We start from the raw sequence: 24650 nt of genomic DNA on the forward strand, positions 1-24650 counted from the left end.
AGTTGCTCCAAGAAACACTGATAAAGAGCTGAAGCACCTGCCATCTCAAAAACCAAATGTTTATAATTGTAGAGACCGTAAGGGGCTTTCACGGTAAGCAGCTGCTGATATTCATCATTAAGTGGGAGCTGCTTATATTTCTCTGATAAATCCAACCCGGAAAAGTACTGTTCTTCTGCCAGTTTTGTCATCAATTCATCCAGATGATGGATGGGGTACATGCTGTTCACAGCCTGTGCGCTAATCGTCAACTTAAAATTATCAAAAAACTGGAGCTGTCCAGATAGTTTCTTGATGATTAAATGTGGTGTAGTTCATTTGCTGGATGAAATACAGCCAATCACAGCAAAAGCCATCAACCAGTTGAGTTCCTTCTTAACTTGATAACGAAGTGACATTGGCACTAGCCTATCCCGAACAAAACAAGGCTGCGCCTTTGGTTTAATGGTAATAAGAGCAGCAAAATGCTTAGCCCAGCCAATCTCAGGTGAAAAGATGTCCAAAAAACTCTTGCAAAGTTCACCAAGTTCCTTGCAAGGTACTTGGTCAGAACTGGTTAAGCGATTCGGCAACTGTGACTCTAAATGCTGTGAAAGCATCCAAGCCAAACAAGTTCTCCATGAAAGCAGTATCCATCACAAGAAACGTTAACAGGTGGACTATCACCTTGTATGTAAATTGTCTGAGATTAGTGATTTGTTGTTTGTTGTAATTTACAGCATGATGTGAAGCTGGAGACAATGACGGTGCACTACAGAGAAGATATACATGATAAGTAATTAGAGACATTGTGGCATCTGTATGTACTTGCAACTGAAGTGGCTTCCCAGTGAGACATACATTGATGATCAATTTGTTATAAGCTGTCACAGGGTTGTCACATGTAGAGTTGAAGATATTAATGTCCGTCAGTTGAAGGGCCAAGTATGGGACGCAAGTGGACATGCTTGATATGCGGCCACAATGTATGCTTTCTTCCAATGGTGGTGGTAGGAGGACCAATGCTTGGGACAGTTGGGCTTCTCATGTTCAACAAAACAAATGGGGAATGATTGAAGTGATTTGTGGGCAACAGCCCACCATAGATGTGTTCATGTGGTAGGTGGTTTACACACAAGCTGTACCACTGCAATTTCTGCCTCCAAGGATATGCCTGAACCCAAGTTCCTGCCATTGGCCAAGTTGACAGTGGCCACGTCTGCTCAGGAATCCAACTGGTGGCTTGCCATACAAGAAACTTTGAATGATGAAACAGGTGACACATTTTGTCAAATGAGAAGAAAAAGGGTTCCTGAAGTGAGGTCCACTTTCTTAACAACTGATACAAGAATGGGAAGGGGGGGAGTGAAATCCATGAGAGAAGAAGAACCTTAATGTTCTAAGCATCTGTTACCTTGAAGACATTTAAGTGGTGCTGTAAACACACCTCGTATGCCTCCCAGTGCTCTGCACACTCATCATAGGTGTGGAAGGGAGGTTGATGGGCTGGCAAATGTTGGGGCTGTGCCAGTAGTCTGGTCAACACCCTGTGCAACATGACACTGTATTCCTGCTGTTTATTTCCAAATGACACTGGCTTTCCAGTTGCTGCTGCAGCAAACTTTGAAGAACCGTCTCCAAAGACATGCTGATCATCATTATCAAACTGCCAAGAAATACACTTGAAAAGTCCATTCGCACTCATCACCATTCACATTGTAATTCCACTCACAAATAAGAACATGCACAAAGTTCTAAATTTTTTAATGTGAACACAAGTACAGAGTAGAAGTCAGGCCAAGTTTATGATACAAACCACATTTTATCCTGAGAGGGGAGTCCAGTTACTACCAGCAAATACAGTAGCAAATGAAGAGAGTCTGCTCTGCTCTGGGAATATATGATGTTAGTCTGTTGCAAGCCATCAGTGGCACCTAAAGGCCATGGGACAATGCAGTCTTCTGATGTGTGATTGGGCTGCTACCTGATGGCTGGCCCTGTGCCACCTGCTGCTGGTGCAGGCAGGCAAACTGAATCACGATGGATTATGACTGCAGCTGGCAAAATGTTGTAGTAGCCACAGCACTGGTGCCAGTATAAGACAAGTGTTAACACATTGATTACCATAGCTACATCATCCAATCATGGGTTACCAAGACACATACTAGCAATCTTCAATTATATCTGGTGTAGGGTGAAGAAAAGCATAATTGCTCCTATTCTGAAACCAGGTAAAATCCACATAAAATAGACTGCCATAGACCTATCAGTCTCTCAAACAGTGTGTGTATGTTACATATATGAATGGTGAATTGGTGGTCATGTTGGATCCTTGAGATAAAGGGCATTTTGTCCAACAGCCAGTATAGATTTTTGGAGGGCCGATACACAGCTGACCACTTTATTTGTCTGTAGTCTATTACAAGGACAGCTTATGCCCACTGCCAGTACCTCAATGATGTCTTCTTTGACTTGTGGAAGGCTTATGATACCTCACTCCATTATAACACCCATAGAGGCCCCCTCCCAGTTTTTATCTGGAATTTTTTGTCCCGCCTGTTGTTTTGTGTCCAAGTTTGGACATCCTGTAGTATGCTCCATATACAGACGAATGCTGTCCCAGAGGGGTGTGTGCTAGGTGTGACTTTTTTTCTGATAGCGATTCATGGAACTGCAGAGGCTGTGGAGCCATGATATCATCATCACTATAGGTAGACAACTTTTATATTTACTACAGTTCTTCAACGACGAAGGCTGCTGAATGCCAGCTGCAAGATGCCACAACAAAAGCACAATACTGAGCTCTCACCCATGGCTTCCAGTTTCTTTTGTTAATAAGTGTTGGTGTGGTATGTCATTACCTTGATCCATGGCTTTCAAAATATCGTGTGAGAAAAGTATGAATTAGATTTCTCATGATTTTTGTTTTCAGAATCCATGCTGGTTATTGTGGATGAGCTAAGTCTGTTTGAGATACCTCATTATGGTTGAGCTAGCAGTGTATTGTGAGATTCGGCTACAAATGGATGTCAGTGATACAGGATGGTAGGTTTGTGATACTTGGCAACAAATAGATGTCAGTGATACAGGATGGTAGTTTTGTTGATCACTTATGCTACCATTGTTGGAGATGGTTATGACTTTTGCTTTCTTCCAACCATTAGGTAAAGTCTTTTGTTTTTGGAATGTGTATTATATTATAGTTAAAAGAGAGAATAACTCAGCCAGAAATTCTGTATAGAATGTGAGAGAAAATCTAGCAGTTCTTAGAACCTTGTTAAGCTTCAGCAATTTCAATTATATGCCCTTGCAACTGACATAATACGTTACATTCATCTTTGAAGTGGTGCAAGAATTACACTCTACAGCAACAAATGACTTAAAAATAAACAAGTAAATATAGAATCATTAAATTATATGATGTTCCTTGAACTGCCTTTGTAATCAATCAATCATGCAATGAAATAGCCCGGGGCAATATGTGCAGGTTGTCGGAGGCAGCCGTAGACTCCAGACAATACACAGGGGCATCCAACAACTGACTCATGGCCCAACAACTGTCACAGACAGTTGCGAAGTGGTCTAACTGATGACATACCCCACACATGGCATCCATGAGCAGACAATCTAGGTAAAAATACAACAAATGACTATTGGGGAAGGGGCACTGGGGCTCACCTGATGAGTGGAAGGATGATGACTCCAAGGATTCAAAAACCATTGCAGGTGGGAGTTACAATCCATTATGACCCTATGACTGGCATGACCCTTCTGGGAAAATGAGGAAGCACTGCAACACCACTGCACCATAATTATCAACAGCGTCAACACACAGCAACTCAGTGGGAGGCGAGGCTGCCTGGGGTACCCTGCAGAGCATAGAGGACTGTTACCGTGCATACCTAATTGAGCCACTTGCCAATTACCATAGAGGATGTTACTTGCAGCCACTGTCAGCTATGTGATTCTGCAGTTTAGGCAATTTTTGCTAAGGAAGGGTCGGATGATGTCAATGCCTGACTATGAACCTCAGGATCAGGCGCTAACTGTGTCCAGTCAGCGAGTCTTCATAATAGGTAGCACATGTGTGGCACACAAAATAACACTTGTATGAGAGGCCCTGCAAATCCAGGTCACATACGACTGCCCAAGGCACTTGTGGTGTTGGCTAAACACCAACTGTGCCACTACTACATGAGTTTCGTGTCTGAAATATTGTGTCAACAACTGACAAAGCTCATCAAAGGGGTGTTTCTTGGGCTCAAAGAAGGTATTCAAATTTTGGACAACTTTGCACAAACCCACGCTGCTGAACAACAGCAAGCTGTCCTAACCAACAGGATCGATGATACACCTTACCTGACAGGGCACCAAGAAGCAGTGCAGGTAATTCTCCCATGTTTTCACAGACTCAATGAAACCAGATAATGGTGGTGGAGAAGAAAACTGCAAAAAAAGGTACAGAGACCATTGCCAGCAGGGCAAGGGCATGAAGCAGATCTGTATTCTGCTGCTGCTGGTGTTCCTTCTGTAGGTGCAACCATTCCTGCCAGCACTGCAGAAATGCCTGGTTTGTGGTGGCCCAAAATTAACACTAGGTAAGGGAAACAAAAGCAATGTCGTTGCACTACATCATCAGCATGGGCACTTCATGTGCCAATGATGATTCAAAAATAACTTGGGAACAGAACCTCATGAGAGGAATTGAACCTAGCCATTGGAGTCAATCTATGGGAAGCAGAGTCCAAAACCTTGTAGAGACATGCACATGAATAATCAGCATGCCATGGTTGGGGTGGCTAATGACGAGCACTCAGCAACAACACTTGGCATGAAGTAGAAGGTGAGGTCTGCAGAGTTTGAACTCAGCATGAGCACCTGCCTCATTGGTTTACTGCCACCCACAGGTAAATATGTCTGTCAGTTGGTCTGTCTGACTTACATGTAGCATATGCCCTCCATGGCAGGTTTCCACACTATTCCACTGTGCAACCCACACCAGGTTTACTAAAACATTAATATAAAAGAAGGGTTGGTAAGTTATACTGATTCATTACCATATTATAATCTAAAACAAAATAAAAATTCACTTTTCTTATGTTCTTGTTTGTCCTTCTGCTATGAATGTGGCATGGTTCTTCCCTTTAATTTTTTTAAGAAACCAAGGCAGGTTTTTGTTCTATTGGACCATGATTCTAATCCTTACAGTATGTAGGAGATTTTTATTATCATAAGGTTATTAATGGCATTTTTCAAGCCTTTAATATTTTGGTGCATGATATTAGATTTACTCTCCAATTTATTTATTTTTGAAATTTTAGTCTCTTTCTGTGCTGCCTGTCCAGACAAAGATGTTAAGAAAAATAAAGGAACCCTTTAGACCAAGTAGTCAAAGGAATTTTATTATGCAAGATCATGCAACCCCCCCCCCCCCCCTCACCCTCCCACCACCTCTGGTGTATGGTCACCCCTCCCCACTGTCCCACCACCACCATCCTTATTCTCTTAGCTGAAAAGGTTTGCTAACCTCTCTTTCCCCTTTCTATTAAAATCTCCTAATATTATCAACTGCAACAGATCTAGTGCGAGCTTTCTAGGAAGCTTGCAGTAGCCCTCACAGTTTCCAGTTATCTTGCTTTGCAGCTTTGTGAAGTCCAAGTTGATTCACTGTAGTACAGTTCTGGCTACATAGACAGTTACACTGCTGAAAGAGGACATCACCATCAGGGAAGACATCAACATGAAAGGATGGAAGTGGTTTGCAGCTGTCAGCATTTCTTCGATTACTACCACAGGTCCCATGCGAGCACAGGAGAATGTCTCCCATTGCATAATAATGTTCCCACAAGCCTGCATCCATGGGGCGCTGCACGTATCGAGCCACCGTTCACCTCGATGACAGTGTTAATGGAGGTGACCAGCGATGTAGTGTAGAAAAAATGTGACTCACCTGAAGAGCTAACACATTTACATTGATTGACAGTTAAATCCCAATGGTCCCATGCCCACTGCAGTTTTAATTGATGACGTCATTGGATCAACATGTGAACACACTGGGGTAGTCTGCTGTGGAGCTCCATGTTCACCAACATATAATGAATGATGTACTTTGAAAACACTTGGGCTTTTACCAACATTGTGCTCTTTTGGCAGAGATTACACAGGTCACTGTCTATCCTACTTTACAAAGCAGACAAGCCTCTGAACACAACATTCTGTGGAGAGTCGTGGATGTCCAACCACTTAGCTCCTAGTGGTGGTTTCACTGTCCTTCTACCTCTTTCTGTAGATGCTCAACAGTAGCAAATGAATATTCAACCACCTTTGCCACTTTTGAGATATTCATTCACAGGCTCTGCATAATAATAATATACCCTTTGTCAAAGTCACTTACCTTAATGGATTTTGCCGAGATCAGAAATTATAAAACAGAAATGAATGGTAAATGATAAATATATTCAGTAATCACAAAACAAACACGAGGCTGCTTGGAGAATTATAAAAGCAGAACTAGGTACTACTAACAGAACTACTTGTGATACTACCAGTATCAAACTCAATGAAGCGAATAATTTATTTATTAATTCTAGTAATGAAGGACATCCAACTCAACAAAATGCCTACTATAATCAGGCACTGATAAACATTTAGAAAAAAACAAAGTTATTCATATTGCACAACAAACCTACAACATCCTTATTCAAGTGCAGACAAACTGCTGTCTTTGATGTTGAAGTAGCAATAGCAAAACTCAGCAACTCAAAATCAGAATACTTGTATGGTCTGTCAGATTTTGTTAAAAAGATAGCAGACATTATACTACAAACACTCTGTTTACTAATAAGCTGACTTTTTATGAGTTTGTTCTTTTCCAGCCTGCTTGAAGATAACAGTAGTTATCCCTCTACAAAAAAGGAGACAAGTCATGTGTTGATAACTACTGTTCTATTTCTCTTATACCAACATTTTTGAGCAAATTTACAAACATTTCACCTGCAATGTAACGCTGACAAACTATCAGTATGACATCAGGAAAAATTCAGCTACACTGAAAACTGTTGAATTTGTTGTTTCGACAGTATTCAATGCCTCTGAAGCAAAATATTCTTTTTCTGCCCTACTGATTGACCTCAGCAAGACATTTGAATCTGTGAGTCATCAGATTCTAACAGATGGACTGAGGTGCTGTCTCATTTGAGATTCAGAACTAACCCTTATAGAATTGTATCTTGACAACAGGAAGCAAAACATACAATTAAATGGTATGAGCTCTGGAATCCTAGATGTTTCAAGAGGCATTTCTCAAGGTTTTGTACTGTGACTCTTATTGTTTATAATCCATATTAATGACCTACCTATTATTATGCCATGTAAATCTGTTCTGTATGCTGATGACACCATTTTCATTAAAACTGGAAATGACATAGAAGATCTAAAGGAACAAAGCAAAGCCAACCTAAGAATTTCTAGTAACTAGTTTAAAGGCATTTAATTCACTGAACTGTAAACCAAAATAAAACATAAAATATAATATTTTGTTTATGCAATACTAACAATGACTTTATGTCAGTTAAACTTCTTGGTGTGCACTCGGATTCCAAATTAACTTGAAATTTCCACACAGATTCTGTGTGCACTAAATTATCAAGAGTCATACACCTTTAACATAAACTTAGAGCATTAGTGAGTGAAAACATGATCCTCAGCTCCTATAATGCATTTTTCGTAGCCGCATAACACGCTGCATACCGCTTTCGGGAACCCCACTGGGGTAAAAAGAGTTTTTAATCTGGCAGAAAAAGGTTGTCAGATGTGTAGGAGGTACTTTCAAAAACAATATATCTTGTAGGCTGATTTTCAAGAAATTGGGTGTCATAACAGTCCCATTATTATTTATTACTCAATTGCTTAGTCTGCACAAAAGAAAATCAAGAGAGCTACACATTAAGGTAATTATTTCATTGTCATAATACACATCACAAAGAAAAGACTGACCACCCTTTATGAGGCTAAGCAAGACTCACAATAGCTATATATACCTTGGAGTAAAACTGTTCAATGCACTGCCACACTATCTCATTACAAACATTTAGAAATGTTCTACAAAACTCCCTTAAGAAGAAAGCTTTCTATGCTACAGAGGAGTTTTCTGATAGTGCGAAAGAGGATGCAAAATTTTAACTTATACTCATTGTATGTGTGCAAATTTATATGATTTCATTATTTTATTTATTATTATATGTACCATTATGTGTTATTCAGTTTGTACAAACTATTAACATCAATAGTGTGCAAAATGATCGAAGATGAAATAAATAAATGTAGAGACATTAGCAGCAATTAACTGCAAAACAAGGAATGTTGTTTGGACAGATCATAGTGTAAACTTTTCCATTCAAACATATGATGCTTGTTAAATAAGAGAGGTGAAGTTCTCATCTCACCACAGGAAATTTTAAGATCTAAAATGTTTCTCTACAAATGTGTTAAGCATCACAGAATGTCATCAGGAAGTCACAGAAATTCAGCACATTTATCAACATGGATCTTACTATAGGCTTAATATAAGAAGAAGGGGCATGCGTATATACACTAAAACTGGAATAAGCTGTGAGGTTGTAAAGTAAATGAGTAATGCTTTGAACAGCTCTCTGAGTTTGGTAATAGACTTAGAAATTTACAAGATACTGATTTTGTCTGTGTACTGGCTTCAACAGGAAAATTTTAAACATTGTTTAGCACATAACAAGGATTTGTATGAGAGTTATCTGAAATAACTGGGAGGCTATAGAAAGTCAAGATTTCAATACTGATTTTGTGTCAAACAAAAGTGATTGATGGCATTGTATGTAACTGATGTATAGCTTCAGTTTGTTTCCCACAGTAACATTACCAACAAGAATGGAAGGACATAGCACAATAGAGGTTGATAATTTATTGCTGAATCCAACTGTCTTCATGAAATGTGTGTGAGAGCCATGATAATTGGTTCATATGACAATGTTTATTAAATGGCAGCAATGAAACAGCACTGTTTTTCTTGTTAGGCTAAGAAGGGAAAGATACAGTTTCACACAATGATAACTGCTGATTCACTCATGCAATACAGAGAGAATTTACTGGATGAACAGTGGGAATGTGAAGGGATAATGAAAATGAGACACAAGTTCTTGCAAATTAAAACTCAAAATTTTTGAAACACTATGTTTATCAGTAATAAAATATACTAATGTTACAGTTTAATGAAATGTATTGGCTATCTATAATGTCCTTAACTGAGAGAGTATGGTTCATATAAGATTTGCACATATTATTTTGCTGTCAGGCAGGTAAAATGCAGACATGCGACAATAGTTTGTACACTCATATTTTTAGCAGTTTTCTATGCTGGCTGTTAACATGAGGAACAGCATTGTGGATCAAAGGTAGAATACTGCTGACAACTTTTAAAATCTAGAGACATCTTGTATTTTAAGTTGTATGGAGAATAGTGGCAAATGGCAAAGCCGGTTTGAGATTTGATGACAAATGGCTCAGGGTACATTTGCTACTAATCAATATCCATTACATATTATGACTCTACTCCAAATTTATATTGAATCAATACATTTGTCTGTGTGCTGTAGTGGGGCAGGGCAGGATGCAAGTTCAATTTGCAAAAATTAAAAGATTGTAACTTTTTCTGGTGGCACTGGTGGCGCAGGGGGTGGGGGGTGGGGGTAAACCTGCCCTCTACTGGCTATTTGCACATAGACCTGTGACTTTGCCAGTATATGAACCACTGAGTGTGCTCTGTACAAAGGTACAGAAATGCTGTATGAAGTTACATAAATTCTCTGTCTAAAGTAGTAAGATAATAACTAGAGCTGACAATGAGCACTGGCTTGCTTTTCATATCTGCTATTGTCCTAACATATATGTACACATGTAAACAATCCTAGAAATAATTTCCATAGTTATATGTGGTAATAGATTAGTAATAATCATAATTATTGGCTAGTATACTTTACAGATTTCACCTCTGCAGCTGTGTGGCCAGCTAGGCTGACTGTCATGCAGAGGAGCAGGGTTCAATTCCCCATACTGCCAGGGGTTTTTCCTTGGTGTGAGGACTATAGGAGGTGCACTAACACCTGTGAGGTCAAATGAGGAGCTGCTTGACTGATTACTAGCTGTTGCAATATCAAGAAACCTGACAATGACCAGGAGAAAACATATTCTTATTGACAAACTACCCTACAGGAGTAAAACTAAACCCATTATTGGCAAGAAAGTATATTGACTCCTGCAACATAAAGAGCTAATTCTACATCTGTTAACCTACTACACGTTACTTTCCAAAGGCTTTAAAGATCAGCTCAAAAGTAATAATGTTTGTTGATTATTTGAACATACTGAAGAAGGGTCAAAAGTGAACTAAGCCAGATACAACCTAGGCAACAGATGAAGAGATGTACATATGCTGGAAAGCATATAGTTTAAATCTTAATTTTATGAAAACTCTTATTATACAGTTATAGGTAAATAAAAATGATTTGTATTGCCCAGAGATTGACATTGCTGGTCAGATACTTGATAAAACAATGGATTTCCTGTTTTGTAGTTCCCAACTGGATGAACAAACTGAGACATGGTCAGCACATTTATGAACTGAAGACAGGAAAATTGGTATTTTTTTTGCGATATTTTGCCCCTTGCCATCCCACTGAAATATTTTCTGGCATACAACAATCAAAAGTTGATACATTATTTTCTTCAGAAAAGCAAGCAATAAAATATTTTTCTGACATTGATTAAAAAAATCTTACAGTTCTTATACTTGCTTACCAGCAGATGACAAACGTTTATATGAATTGTGACTTATTCAATAACAATGCAGGAGACAGAAACAATTGCCATTGATACTTTGTGATTTGTCAGTGGCTCTGATTTTGAAGTTGATGTTGATTTCTAAACATATTGTGTAACTCTTATGCAAGTGTGTGGTGTAGTGTATTGTATATTGTTTTGTATATTTTACAACTTCTTATTTTCCAGAAGAAATGTGTCTACCTGTTATTGATCATCGACCTTCTGATCAATGTGATAACTACAGCAGTACTCACAAAGGGATTAAAAATATCTCAGGATGTACTACAAATATATCATGGGAACATTGGGAGAATGGACAGATGGGTGTGGATAAAGGAGAAGTAAGTTTTCATTAGTTACATATTCAGATTTTTCAGATTGATTCAAAAATTTCTCAATCATGCAATACTGTTATTTGGGTGGTTATTTTTTTTACAGATAATTTGCATGATTTCAATCAGAATGGAATGGGTCAATTTATAGGCTGCATATATATATGTCTCTCTCTCTCTCTCTCTCTCTCTCTCTCTCTCTGTGTGTGTGTGTGTGTGTGTATGTGTGTGTGTGTGTGTGTGTGTATTGCAGGTCACCAAAATACTAAAATAGCTTATATTTAATAAAGGTGGTAAAACTGAACATTTTTATGAGTCACTGAAAACTAAAGTAACAAGTGTGCTGGACTGGCGAATTTAGTGTACTACAATATAAGGATGTAGACAATGTGACATACAGAAGTTTGGATGGGTCCAGGGTGCATGCATGAATAGCCAAAGTGGTTAAGGAAGTCACTCACAACAAGTGGGAAATCCTTGTTTTCATATGCTGCTATTGTGTAGTAAAGCTATACCTAACATAGCTAATGTCAGGGAATTTGTAGTCAGTTAATTAATTTAAAAAAGTGTAATGTTGTAAAGCACTATATCTATCTCTGGTGTTTAAAAATCTTTGGTGCCATAGATATAAAGGAAATGCCACTATACATACACCCATTTGTCCAGTGAAAGAAAATTTATTATTATAATATTTTTTACGTATTGCATTATATATTTATCATCTCATCACTGATTCATAATGATATTGTACAAGCCAATACATAAATAAACAAACTGTGCCAATTTTAAATTATTATGTAGATAATTACTGAAGTAATAAATTTTATCCTTCTTCTCAGCTTCCTTTGCGAACCTTGAACTGTTCATTATAATTCATCTTTGAAGGAAAAGGCACCAATTTTTATATAATACTTTTTTTGCAGTTAGGTAATATCATTTGTTACCTGTGATATTTCCTGGATGAGCATCATTTCTATCTCCATGTGAGTGTTGAACAGCTCCAGATGGGCTTTTTAATGTAATTTTATCTAGCCTCTCACCACATTGTGGTTATGTGCTGATACAGTCGTGCTCTCATGTAACATGCACCATCCATATTCAATTGTAGGCCTGTGTCATTGTACTTAAATTCTGCTACATACGATACTTCAATGGCCCAAGCTTAGTGTCCCACACCTTAAACATCCAAAAATGACTGTCTTTGTTCATGAGATCATTGGAGAGATGGTTCTAGATTACTTGTGATGTAATACAGTCTCAGAAGGAGGAAGAGCAGATTTATTATTTCTGTCATCTCATACTCAATGTTGTATTGCTTCTACAAGCAGTACTTGTCCTCTGTCTACTGGCATTTGTTGTATCACCATCAAATTTATGACATGTTATAAATCCTTGAGTATCTCTTCACTGCACATCAATTGATCTAATCTAAACATGGAGAATTGTACAGTAGGAAGGCTGTATGCATGATTGAATGACATTGGCATGCAAAAAGAAAATAATTTTTGACCTCATTATGGAACGCAGCATTCATACTTGATATTTAAATAAAAAGCTAGTCAGGAGTTTGTGACGGATACCAGTCAGTACTACACAATGGCCTCATGCACTAACTGCTCACATCATCTGGGTAGCATATCATTTTATATCATAACTGATGTTGTTTTTATGTTAGGTTTCTAAAGTGGCTTAGTGTATGCTATACATGACCCATTATAAATATTATGTATCTTAGAGCCTTAGCCTGAGAATGGTCCCGTAAACCACATTTGGTAACCAGAATTAAAAATAAAAAAAAAATAAAAATATTGCAATCTGGACTGCTTTTTATTAAAATGGAAATAGATATGCTATAGAAACTCACAGTCTCATATCTTACTAATTCTGTTGTAATCTTGTGCTGACTTAGTTGTGGGTATTGTCCCCTTTGAGTTGATCTCATTTTCCCTTATGTAAAGGCTTTTTTAGTGGTAAGATCACTTGTAATCTTGTAAACGAAGCCCTAGCAGAGCCATGCAAGAAAAACTATCCTGCTGGTAATGCTGTACTGTTGCTAAGGCCTTTGCTTGTGTACATAATATCATTCTACTGGGGCAGCTGAACTTTTATGGTGTTCCAATATAATGGACGCAGTATTGACCCTTAAGTGGGTGTGCCTATGCATAAAGTGTTTCAACCACAAATAACATTGTCTTGTAGGGTTCCATTGTTGTTTCCCAACTGCAAGCCCATACCTGTTCCTCCACCAATGCTTCAGCTAACACAGTGATTAGTTGTGTTATCATATGTCCAAGTGAGCAGCAGTAATATAAAATTGCAATCCGTGCAAGAAAATGACCCAGATTCTAAGATAGCAGCACAATCCCACAATGAGGCAGTTGTCTATGAGATAATTAGTAATTGAATAAACATTTTTCAGGGCTGTGATGCAACTATGCCATCTACTGCTTTGAGGGAGTCATTACTGTAGTGTAATGCTTGTACATGGCAACAGAGTGACATAATGAATGTTTATTTCATTATTGTTTAATTGCACAGTAATTTAGCTCATGTAATATAAGTTTACTTTATCATTGTTTAATTAAACTAAGATTAAACTGTGATTCTGCTCATATGGTGGCATTTCCCCACCATGTTGTAGTTCTGGGTGGAGATTTTAATTTGCCGGATATAGACTGGGAGACTCAAACGTTCATAACAGGTGGCAGGGACAAAGAATCCAGTGAAAGTTTTTTAAGTGCTTTATCTGAAAACTACCTTGAGCAGTTAAACAGAGAACCGACTCGTGGCAATAACATATTAGACCTTCTGGTGACAAACAGACCTGAACTATTTGAAACAGTTAACGCAGAACAGGGAATCAGCGATCATAAAGCGGTTACTGCATCTATGATTTCAGCCATAAATAGGAAAAATTAAAAAAGGCATGAAGATTTTTCTGTTTAGCAAAAGTGATAAAAAGCAGATTACAGAGTACCTGACGGCTCAACACAAAAGTTTTGTCTCAAGTACAGATAGTGTTGAGGATCAGTGGACAAAGTTCAAAACCATCGTACAATATGCGTTAGATGAGTATGTGCCAAGCAAGATCGTAAGAGATGGAAAAGAGCCACCATGGTAGAACAACTGAGTTAGAAAACTGCTGCGGAAGCAAAGGGAACTTCACAGCAAAAATAAACATAGCCAAAGCCTTGCAGACAAACAAAAATTATGCGAAGTGAAATATAGTGTGAGGAGGGCTATGCTAGAGGCATTCAATGAATTCGAAAGTAAAGTTTTATGTATTGACTTGGCAGAAAATCCTAAGAAATTTTGGTCTTATGTCAAAGTGGTAGGTGGATCAAAACAAAATGTCCAGACACTCTGTGACCAAAATGGCACTGAAACAGAGGATGACAGACTAAAGGCTGAAATACTAAATGTCTTTTTCCAAAACTGTTTCACAGAGGAAGACTGCACTGTAGTTCCTTCTCTAGATTGTCGCACAGATGACAAAATGGTAGATATCAAAATAGATGACAGAGGGATAGAGAAACAATTAAAATCGCTCAAAAGAGGAAAGGCCGCTGGACCTGATGGGATACCAGTTCGATTTTACACAGAGTATGAGAAGGAACTTGCCCCCCTTCTCCCCTTCTTGCAGCGGTGTACCGTAGGTCTCTAGAAGAGCGTAGCATTCCAAAGGATTGGAAAAGGGCACAGGTCATCCCTGTTTTCAAGAAGGGACGTCGAACACATGTGCAGAACTATAGACCTATATGTCTAACGTCGATCAGTCGTAGAATTTTGTAACACGTATTATGTTCGAGTATAATGTCAGCATGGGTTCCGAAAAAGACGATCATGTGAAACCCAGCTCGTGCTATTCATCCTTGAGACTCAGAGGGCCATAGACACGGGTTCACAGGTAGATGCCGTGTTTCTTGACTTTCGCAAGGCTTTCAATACAGTTCCCCACAGTCATTTAATGAACAAAGTAAGAGCATATGGACTATCAGACCAATTGTGTGATTGGATTGAAGAGTTCCTAGATAACAGTATGCAGCATGTCTTTCTCAATGGAGAGAAGTCTTCCGAAGTAAGAGTGATTTCAGGTGTGCCGCAGGGGAGTGTCATAGGACTGTTACTATTCACAATATACAAAAATGACCTTGTGAATGACATCGGAAGTTCACTGAGGCTTTTTGCAGATGATGCTGTGGTGTATTGAGAGGTTGTAACAATGGAAAATTGTACTGATATGCAGGAGGATCTGCAGCGAATTGACGCATGGTGCAGGGAATGGCAATTGAATCTCATGTAGACAAGTGTAATGTGCTGCGAATACATAGAAAGATAGATCCCTTATCATTTACCTACAAAATAGCAGGTCAGTAACTGGAAGCAGTTAATTCCATAAATTATCTGGGAGTACGCATTAAGAGTGATTTAAAGTGGAATGATCATATAAAGTTGATCGTCGGTAAAGCAGATGCCAGACTGAGATTCATTGGAAGAATCCTAAGGAAATGCAATCCGAAAACAAAGGAAGTAGGTTACAGTACACTTGTTCGCCCACTGCTTGAATACTGCTCAGCAGTGTGAGATCCATACCAGATAGGGTTGATAGAAGAGATAGAGAACATCCAAGGAGAGCAGTGCTCTTCATTACAGGATGATTTAGTAATCGCGAAAGTGTTACAGAGATGATAGATAAACTCCAGTGGAAGACTCTGCAGGAGAGATGCTCAGTAGCTCGGTATGGGCTTTTGTTAAAGTTTCGAGAACATACCTTCACCGAAGAGTCAAGCAGTATATTGCTCCCTCCTACGTATATCTCACGAAGAGACCATGAGGATAAAATCAGAGAGATTAGAGCCCACACAGTAGCATACCGACAATCCTTCTTTCCATGAACAATATGAGACTGGAATAGAAGGGAGAACCAATAGAGGTACTCGAGGTACCCTCCGCTACACACCGTCAGGTGGCTTGCGGAGTATGGATGTAGATGTAGATGGTGTGTACCTTGGTAACATAAAATTACCTACTCCTTACATATGTACAAAGTGTGCTGTGCACCCGTTCGTGTTACAAAAATCATAATGCCCACTCAAGAGTTAATTTGATTCTTCTTTGACTCATATGATTGCATGATGTATAACAAGCATACTTCTGAAATAGGAATTTTAAAAACATAAAAACTTTGATATTACATATTTCTTAATCAGTTACCATTTTAATTAGTCTTTGCTCTTAAACACTAATGATTACATGGAACAAATTTTCAGAATTAATTTATTTGGTGATCTTTAATCCTTTAATATTTATTTTCCACTAGAGAGTCTGCAAGCTACTGTAGAAAGGCACCATTGTGTACATCATCCTGCCAGTTTTTAGCCAGGTTTGCTAGTAACTTGATACCTGAGTACCAAGGTTCTTTTTCAAGGATCACCAATTTGTGGTCCTTCTTCTGTGTAATGGAAATGATCATATGACATTAGTGGCTGGGAGAAACCAAGTGCAGTTGTTTGGCACCTGATGGAAATCTTTCTATTTGATGCTACTTCAGTGATGTGTCCATCTTTGTGATGAAGATGAGGTGAAATGATTATCATAGCACAAACACCCAGTCATTGAGAGAAGAAACTCTCTGACCCAAACAGGAATTCAACCTGGGACCCCAGGATCCAGAGGCATTGATGCAAACACTAGAGACCATGATCTGTGGATTTCCGTTGTGTCATATGTTTGTACATTTGCATTTATTACCCACTCTGACCATCTAGGTTTTTGAAGTAGTTTCTACAAATGACCTCTTTTTTGCCTCCCTGTTTCTTTTTGCATAATGATTATTTGAGTTTTCCCACACAGTTACTTCAGACTGCAGGTACAGTTTGAAGAGTCCGTGGCAAACTTTGCATGGAAGGTATTTGTTCACATATTGTGACAGCTGCTTCATAATGACAGAGCTGAGATTTTTAGACAAACAAGGTTAACATACTGTTTCCATTTCAGTTTACTGTCCATAGTAATACCTAAGAATTTAATGGATTCTACTTCCTCCAGCTTTGTTCCAAACACCTTTGTATCCGCATGCTCGACTTTTCTTTGTCTTTTAACACTGCATATATGGTCTATTTCAGTTTTATAACCAGTTCATTTTCCATGAGTCATTGTGCTGTGATGTTTGCAGAAATATGTGTTTCTCCTGCAAACTTTTTTTGTCTTCATTCAGTACTGGCATGACATGGCATACAACATTTTATTCTCTTTCTCTTCTGTGCCCATATTGTTTACAAAAGGATCAACCAGTGATAGTCTCATTACTGATGCTGTGACATTCTGTATCTGTTTTATTTCTGACTAATGCATGCTGCTGATGAGTAGGGCAGTTTTCCAGGTTTTTTAATACATGCGCTGCCTGACAAAAAATGTAAAGAATCCAAAAGACATGGTCAATTGTCAATGTAACTTCATACATGTGCACAACATCAGCAGGTAAGTAAAAAATTAGACCTGCATTTCTCTGTGACAGCTAGAATGGCCACTACTATGCATTAGTGTTGTTTGTGTTTAGTGTTGTTACTAGCCCTGGTAGGGTGTGTGAAGGACATGAATAGAAGTAGACGTTGAGTGATCACTGTGAAGGACACGGGGATGCAGTGTACTCATGTTAGACAGTGTTATCAGAACCTGACAAAGTTTGAAAGGAGTCTCATTATGAGTCTCCATTTGGCTGGCTGCTCATAACATGAATATCCAGATTTGTGGGGCATTTGGACAGTGGCCTGAAGTTGGACTGTGTGGGTAGCTGAGGGCAAGGACATTTATCGGCAACATTCTAGTTGACCTTGTCTGACCACCACAAGGGATGATTGCCATATTGTGCACCAAGTGCATTGCAACCACTTCACATCTGTGCCTTGTCACCTGAGAACATGGTCTCCCTGTAACATTCTGTGTCATCCTGTATCATTGGTCAGAGACCAGCTCAGCCAGACAAGGGAATTACTGCCCCATGCATAGGCTGCCATTGATGCCATAACACAAAAACTGTGTTTGGAGTGTTGCCATGACCAGGTAGCATGAACTGGTGATGAGTGGCATCGCATAGTGTCATTGATGAATTACTGTTTTGCAGTGCTGCAGATAACCATCCTCAGCATATATGGTAGTGAGTTGGGTAGAAGTCCCATTCTTCCAATGTTTTGGAGAGGCACATTGGTGTTATTCCAGGCATCATAGAGTCAGGAGCCAGTTTGCCTTAAGAAAGGATACACAGACATCAATCAGTGAGTGCATCCAGGACAGAGGGAGGTATATTGATAACTGGGCTCATACTGCCAAATTTGACGCTATATTGTAATAACTGAAACAACAAGACATATCTTCTCAATCCATGAAGTTTCCTTTTGTTGCTTTCTCCCCTTCTGTGTGTTTTACTCTTTTTGCCAAGCAGTGTATTTTATAGGACAGTGCTGAGTGACTTGGAAAGCTCTAGAAACATTAAAAATACAACTCTTTTTTGTCTACAGTCTGTGTAATACATTCTGCAAGACTGGGGACTGATATACACACTCATCTAATATATTATGCACAACAGCTTTTGTAGACTAGATGACCAATAAAAATCTAAACCAGTCCAATCACAGCATTGTTTCAGAATGGATAAATCTATAATATCAGCTGTTTATCTTGTCTTTCCCTGAAATAACTTAGATTCAATCACTAACAATTCAGTCAGAGCACAATTACAGAACATATGCAGAGTCCCACAATCAAATCACAGTTAAACCTTTCAGTTTATAAAATTACTCAGTTAAAAGATAAATGTCTCAGGTAATTATACTATTAAACAGTAGAAGTTCATAGCTTAATCATTCATGTTTCAGATAGCAAAACTCAATCACGTATGCAGATTCTTAGTAACTAGAGCATCTTGTTCTAACTTTGGGGATGCATGTAGTGTATGTAGAGCCAAAATTTACAAGATAAAATGGGAATTAAATGTATTAATAAAAATAATCAATTTTTGAAAACATAAGGTAACTGGACAGATAAAAAATCTACTCACCAAGAGTGGCAGAAGAACACACATATAAATGGTATTAGGTATGCAAGCTTTTGGAGACAGTGGCTCCTTCTTCTGGCAGGAGGGTTGAAGCGGAAGGAAGAGGTGTGAAGAAAAAGGACTAGCAAGGTTTAGAAAAAGGGGTAGAGTTTGAAAAAGTCACCCAGAAACCAGGGTAAGTGGATAATTATCAGACAGGATGAGAAGGAAAGATTAAGTGCGTTACTGATTGTAACTGATTCAATTGTTTTGTTAATTCATCAAGTAACATTCACATTCTAATGGCATATGAGTCAAATGCAATATAAATTTGTTTTGTTTCTGTAATTATAAGTATACTCCTTTATAGCACAATTTCATTTCTATCCTTCAGCTGATCTACTGTACATGAGTGTTTGCTGTTTGCATAGGAAATGACGAAGTTCTTTTTATCATGGTAGCATTCGGATTACTGTTCATCTTGTATAACAATAAATGGAAAATAGTATAAATAGTTTTTCCATATTATAATGAAATTATCCAAAAATCAATCATCTAAGTAAAGCACATAAAAATATAATGGTATTTTGTGTAAGACATTTTGTGCATGTAAATGCCTTGGTAACACCCTCTATGCACAATCCATCATTGAGAAAATAATGTATTGAGAAATGAGAAAACCTCTTCTCCAAAATATTTCAAACACTATTCCATTTCACATATAGTGTTACTCATGTAAAACGTAATTCTCATCTGTTATAGCTTTCAAAGATTACATATGTGGTCTGAAAAATAATCTCCTCACTTTAAGCAACTTTTACAGTGAAATGTACTTAATCTAATAGACAAGAGTTATTAAAGCCTCAAATTTTCAGCTTAGTATTATCTTCTTATAGCAACATCCTTTCCCAAAGCTTTCAAACAGATGTATTCAAATGCTGACCATAGATGTTGAAAATGCCAATTGTAAACACCTATGATTATTCTCAAAAGATTCTATACTGAATTTATGGCTGAGTTAGCCCCTCTTCTAACTATAATCTGCTGTAGATCCCTCAAACAAAAAACTGTGCACAGTTCTTGGAAGAAGGCACAGGTCACTACTGTCTACGAGAAGGGTAGTAGAAGTGACCCACAAAACTACAGTCCAGAATCCGTGACATCGATTTGTTGTATAATTTTAGAACATATTCTGAGCTCAAACGAATGAGGTATCTTGCATGTAATGACCTCCTCAGTGCCAACAGCATGGATTTCAAAAATGTTGATCATGTGAAACCCAACATGTACTTTCCTCACGTGACATACTGAAAGCTTTGGATCTAGGCAATCAGGCAGCTGCTGTATTTCTTGATTTCTGAAAAGCATTTGACTCAGCTCACATCGATGCTTATTGTCAAAAGTTCTAACAGCTGTGGATGACAATTTAACTGTGAAGTAAATAAACTAACTTCCACTTCTTTTACGAGATGACTTACTTGACATGGTTGAGCAACTTTCCTTGCTGGTTAGCCTGCTGCTGCAAACTCTCTTTCACTGTCTTCTTCTCTGAAGTATGTTGCTAGGTACAGGAATCTCTTAAGAATCTTTCTACTTATAAAAATAAGTAGACATACAAAGTTTCATTTGCTTCAGCTAACAACCTATATTTGAACTTCAGACATATTACAAATCTCACTCTTCATATAAATGTATACTGCTTCATAAGCCTCTTGTGTCTCCAAATGTTAGAAACAAACTAATTTACATATAAGAGAAAGTTGGCTTAAACACCATGTCCAGTCTCAACACGAGCCGTAATACACATCTTCCCTTCAACAAGGCTAAGACAAAAGTTTTTCTCAAGAGTATCTTCTCATTTGTTCTCGTTATTATAACAATGGTCACTGACACAATTAGCACAGAATAACATAGAAGCTCCATGGTTCTTCCGTAAACTTTCACTAAAACATACATGGATCGCCCGACAAGTACTTGTCATTGCTGTTCGACTGCCGTGTCTACATTCTTCTCACGACTGAATTTCAAACCTGCACACCCAAACAAGTGATGTGCAGTAGGTAAGATTCTATCATCCCACACTCACATCTAAAATATCGTGTGTTTGAGATGGTAGAAGGCTGAGTGGTTCTAGAATTTACACAGAAATTCTCAAAACACTACATATCCCCCCACCTCAGATTTGCACCTGGGGCCCACAACTGGAACTAATTTTTTTACAGTGTAAATCGATTCCACATTAATGCATTAGCATATGGCAGATTGTCGAGAGCAACATGTGGCTGTGAAATTTTGTTTCCTGTTGCGGAAACTACTGTAATGCTTAAGACTGCTTATGGGTATCTGCCTAAGTAAAACCAGAGTCTATGAGTGGTTTTCATGTTTTAAAAAATGGAGAAATTCCAATTGAAGACCAACCCTGTTCAGGATGCCACTCAATGTTAAGAAGTGATGAAAACGTTGACAAAATCAATGCCTTCATTTATGAGGACCAATAATGGAAGGATCATTGTGGTCAATGGAAAATACTTTGAAGGTGATCAAAATTTTGTGTAAAAATATTAAGAAATAAAGATGTTACAATGAATTTCCTATTATTATTATTATTTTAATTTTTTTATTTTAGGCGGGGTCTCCCCCCCCCCCCCCCCCCCCAAATTATAAATTTGTTTGAATGCACTTGTTTTCACTTGACGTTATGCATACACAATGGAAAATGGAAAAGTTGCAATATGCTTTTAACTTTAATTATTTCTTAGTATAACTGTACACTACATACCCTGCATCTACTACTCAGTTTCGCAAACCTGTAACGCTTTTAGATCACCACTGTAATATCCTTTGTTTTACCACTCTTTTAAACAGATAATCATTTTCATTGCAACTTACATTTTACGTGACACTTCATAATGTAGTAGCAGTATTTATATAAATTTTCACATAAAATTAAGGAAAGGCAACCATTCCCCTACAGTGAATCAACACATGGGCCACAGAAACACATAATGGAAAACAATATTCACACAAGCTTTCGAGCACTAGATCTTTTTCTAGCAATGGTACACGCATTCACACACACAACCACAAAGACACCAAAACTTACATTCCTGTGTCTACGACAATGAGTGGCCATGTATATAACAATAATTTTCATGATTGTTATATACATGTTTGCTATTACCTCTCATTGACTTAAGTATTTTCTTTTATTTTAATTTTCTGACATTTTAAATTATTTTCAGTGCTTTTCCTTTTCCTTTTGTTAATGTTTGCATAAACTTTGGGTGAAACATTGGTCCAAATAATTTCATTTCTGACATGTGTAACAGTTTGTTGACAAACAACATCCACTACTGCCAACCTGACAGTATTGAATGGAAATGAGCATATGGCATTGTGGGCTAGGAGTCCCCCATTCGGGAAGTTCAACTGCCGAGGGCAAGTACTTATTGCATTCGATGCCACATAGGACAACTTGTGCTTCGGAGATGGGGATGAAATGATGATGAGGACAACACAACACCCAGTCCATGAGCGGAGAAAATCTCCTGCCCCAGTCAGGGATCAAACTCGGACCCCTTGGCATGGCATTCCACTACGCTGACCACTCAGCTAATGGAGGCGGACAACAACACTGAAAATCAGATTTTTAGTTTTTCTGCGAAAATTAGATTTTCTACTGCACAGATGCTCTCAGTTTCATTTTTCTGATCTAATTCTACATTTACAATATTATTTTCAACAAATCCAAACTGCGAATCTGATTGTTTGTGCTCTGGTTCTACTGAAAGTTCCTTTTTTAGTTCTTCGACCTGATCCCTAAGGTTTGCTATCTCATTTCTCACATTCTGTATTTCATTGGTCATAATATTGAGTTTAACCCTCAACTGCTACTTAAATCAGTTTTTGATGCCTCAGTCTTACCATATCTCAATTCCACCCCAGCTCTTTCATCTGATTACTCAAATCGTTACTTAGTTTGCCAATTTTTTCACTAAAAACTTTGTAACTTATTCAGAAAATCCATTGTAAAGCTGGTGTAAAAATGGAGTAATTTCCTCATTTTGACTTTCGTATTTGAATCTTGCATAACAGACCAAAAAAATTGATTGTCAATTTGCACGATCTTACCTCTGCTGTCATACAAAGAGAAAAAAAATTGAGAATTACAGTACTTATCTTTTCCTGATGTCCGCAATGTCAGTGTTTCAAGTAATTATTTCCATTCTTTCCATTTGTCACACTTCTTGGCCATCTACATGTTTTATTTTTGAGCCACAGTGATGTTGGCACCATCCACATGCATAATTTTGAATTTTGTTTGAAATTTTGATTTATGATGAGTAGGTGCCTGAACCTTAAAAATAGGTTAACTCAATTTTGATGACTGTTTTCAACATATCCTAGCTCCAAATACAATATCAAAATGTAACCAGCATTTGTGACTACATTTCCATTACTGTTTTGCTGATAACTGAAGATTTGACTGAGGTTTGTAATTTAGGTTTCTTGCAATGCCTCCACCTCAAATAATATCTGGGCATAGTTTCATGTATGTTAAGCAATTTATGTCAAGTTAATCAAAAAATAATGTGTCTGAAATTCTCAATACTTCTTAACTATGTTCATTGCATCATAAGCCTGATGTGGGTTCTCATATAGAGTCTGACAATAAAAAGTTACATTATATGTTGTTTAAACTTAAGTTAACTGAATTTAAAATTTGCTTTCACAAAACACCAAAGTTACATGGAATGTATATTTATAACAATGTCTTAGTTACTTTTGTTAATTACTTTACAAATACATTGTGACTTTTGTTCCTAAAATAAATTCTGTGTCTTTACAGGTGTCTGTATTGTAATTACTATCACTTTTCTAAGTATAAATCCTGCAACTGATAAACTGGGCTTTTGTTTATATATTTTTATTTTTATTTTGTAGAGCAACATCTTTATAAATTAGTTACAATTCATCTTAAATGCTCAAAATTTACCTTAAGTCAACTTATTCTTATCAATATAGTAATCCAACAATGTTACAATTCAAGCTTTTGCATATGTGTAACTTAGCATAAACATTGTTATAATAGAGGGAAACATTCCACGTAGGAAATATATATCTAAAAACAAAGATGATGTGACTTACCAAATGAAAGTGTGGCAGGTCGACAGACACACGAACATACACAAACATACACACAAAATTCAAGCTTTCGCAACAAACTGTTGCCTCATCAGGAAAGAGGGAAGGAGAGGGAAAGACGAAAGGATGTAGGTTTTAAGGGAGAGGGTAAGGAGTCATTCCAATCCCGGGAGCAGAAAGACTTACCTTAGGGGAAAAAAAGGACGGGTATACACTCGCACACACACACATATCCATCCACACATATACAGACACAAGCAGGTTTGTGTTTGTGTTTGTTCGTGTGTCTGTCGACCTGCCACACTTTCATT

At 37.8% G+C, this 24650-nt stretch overlaps 1 protein-coding gene across 1 annotated transcript in view; it reads left to right on the forward strand.

Annotated features, from left to right (window-relative positions):
* The first annotated feature begins 1149 nt into the window (after positions 1-1149).
* LOC124594326 (G-protein coupled receptor 54) overlaps positions 1150-24650 on the forward strand; it is a 78608-nt gene continuing 55107 nt past the window's right edge. Inside the window, exons 1-2 of the mRNA XM_047132688.1 lie at positions 1150-1255; positions 11017-11171. Of these exons, the coding sequence (XP_046988644.1) occupies positions 1150-1255; positions 11017-11171 (261 nt within the window). The remainder of the gene's footprint in view (positions 1256-11016; positions 11172-24650) is intronic.

Source organism: Schistocerca americana, chromosome 2 (assembly GCF_021461395.2).
Source record: "Schistocerca americana isolate TAMUIC-IGC-003095 chromosome 2, iqSchAmer2.1, whole genome shotgun sequence".
Classification (NCBI taxonomy): Eukaryota; Metazoa; Arthropoda; class Insecta; order Orthoptera; family Acrididae; genus Schistocerca; species Schistocerca americana.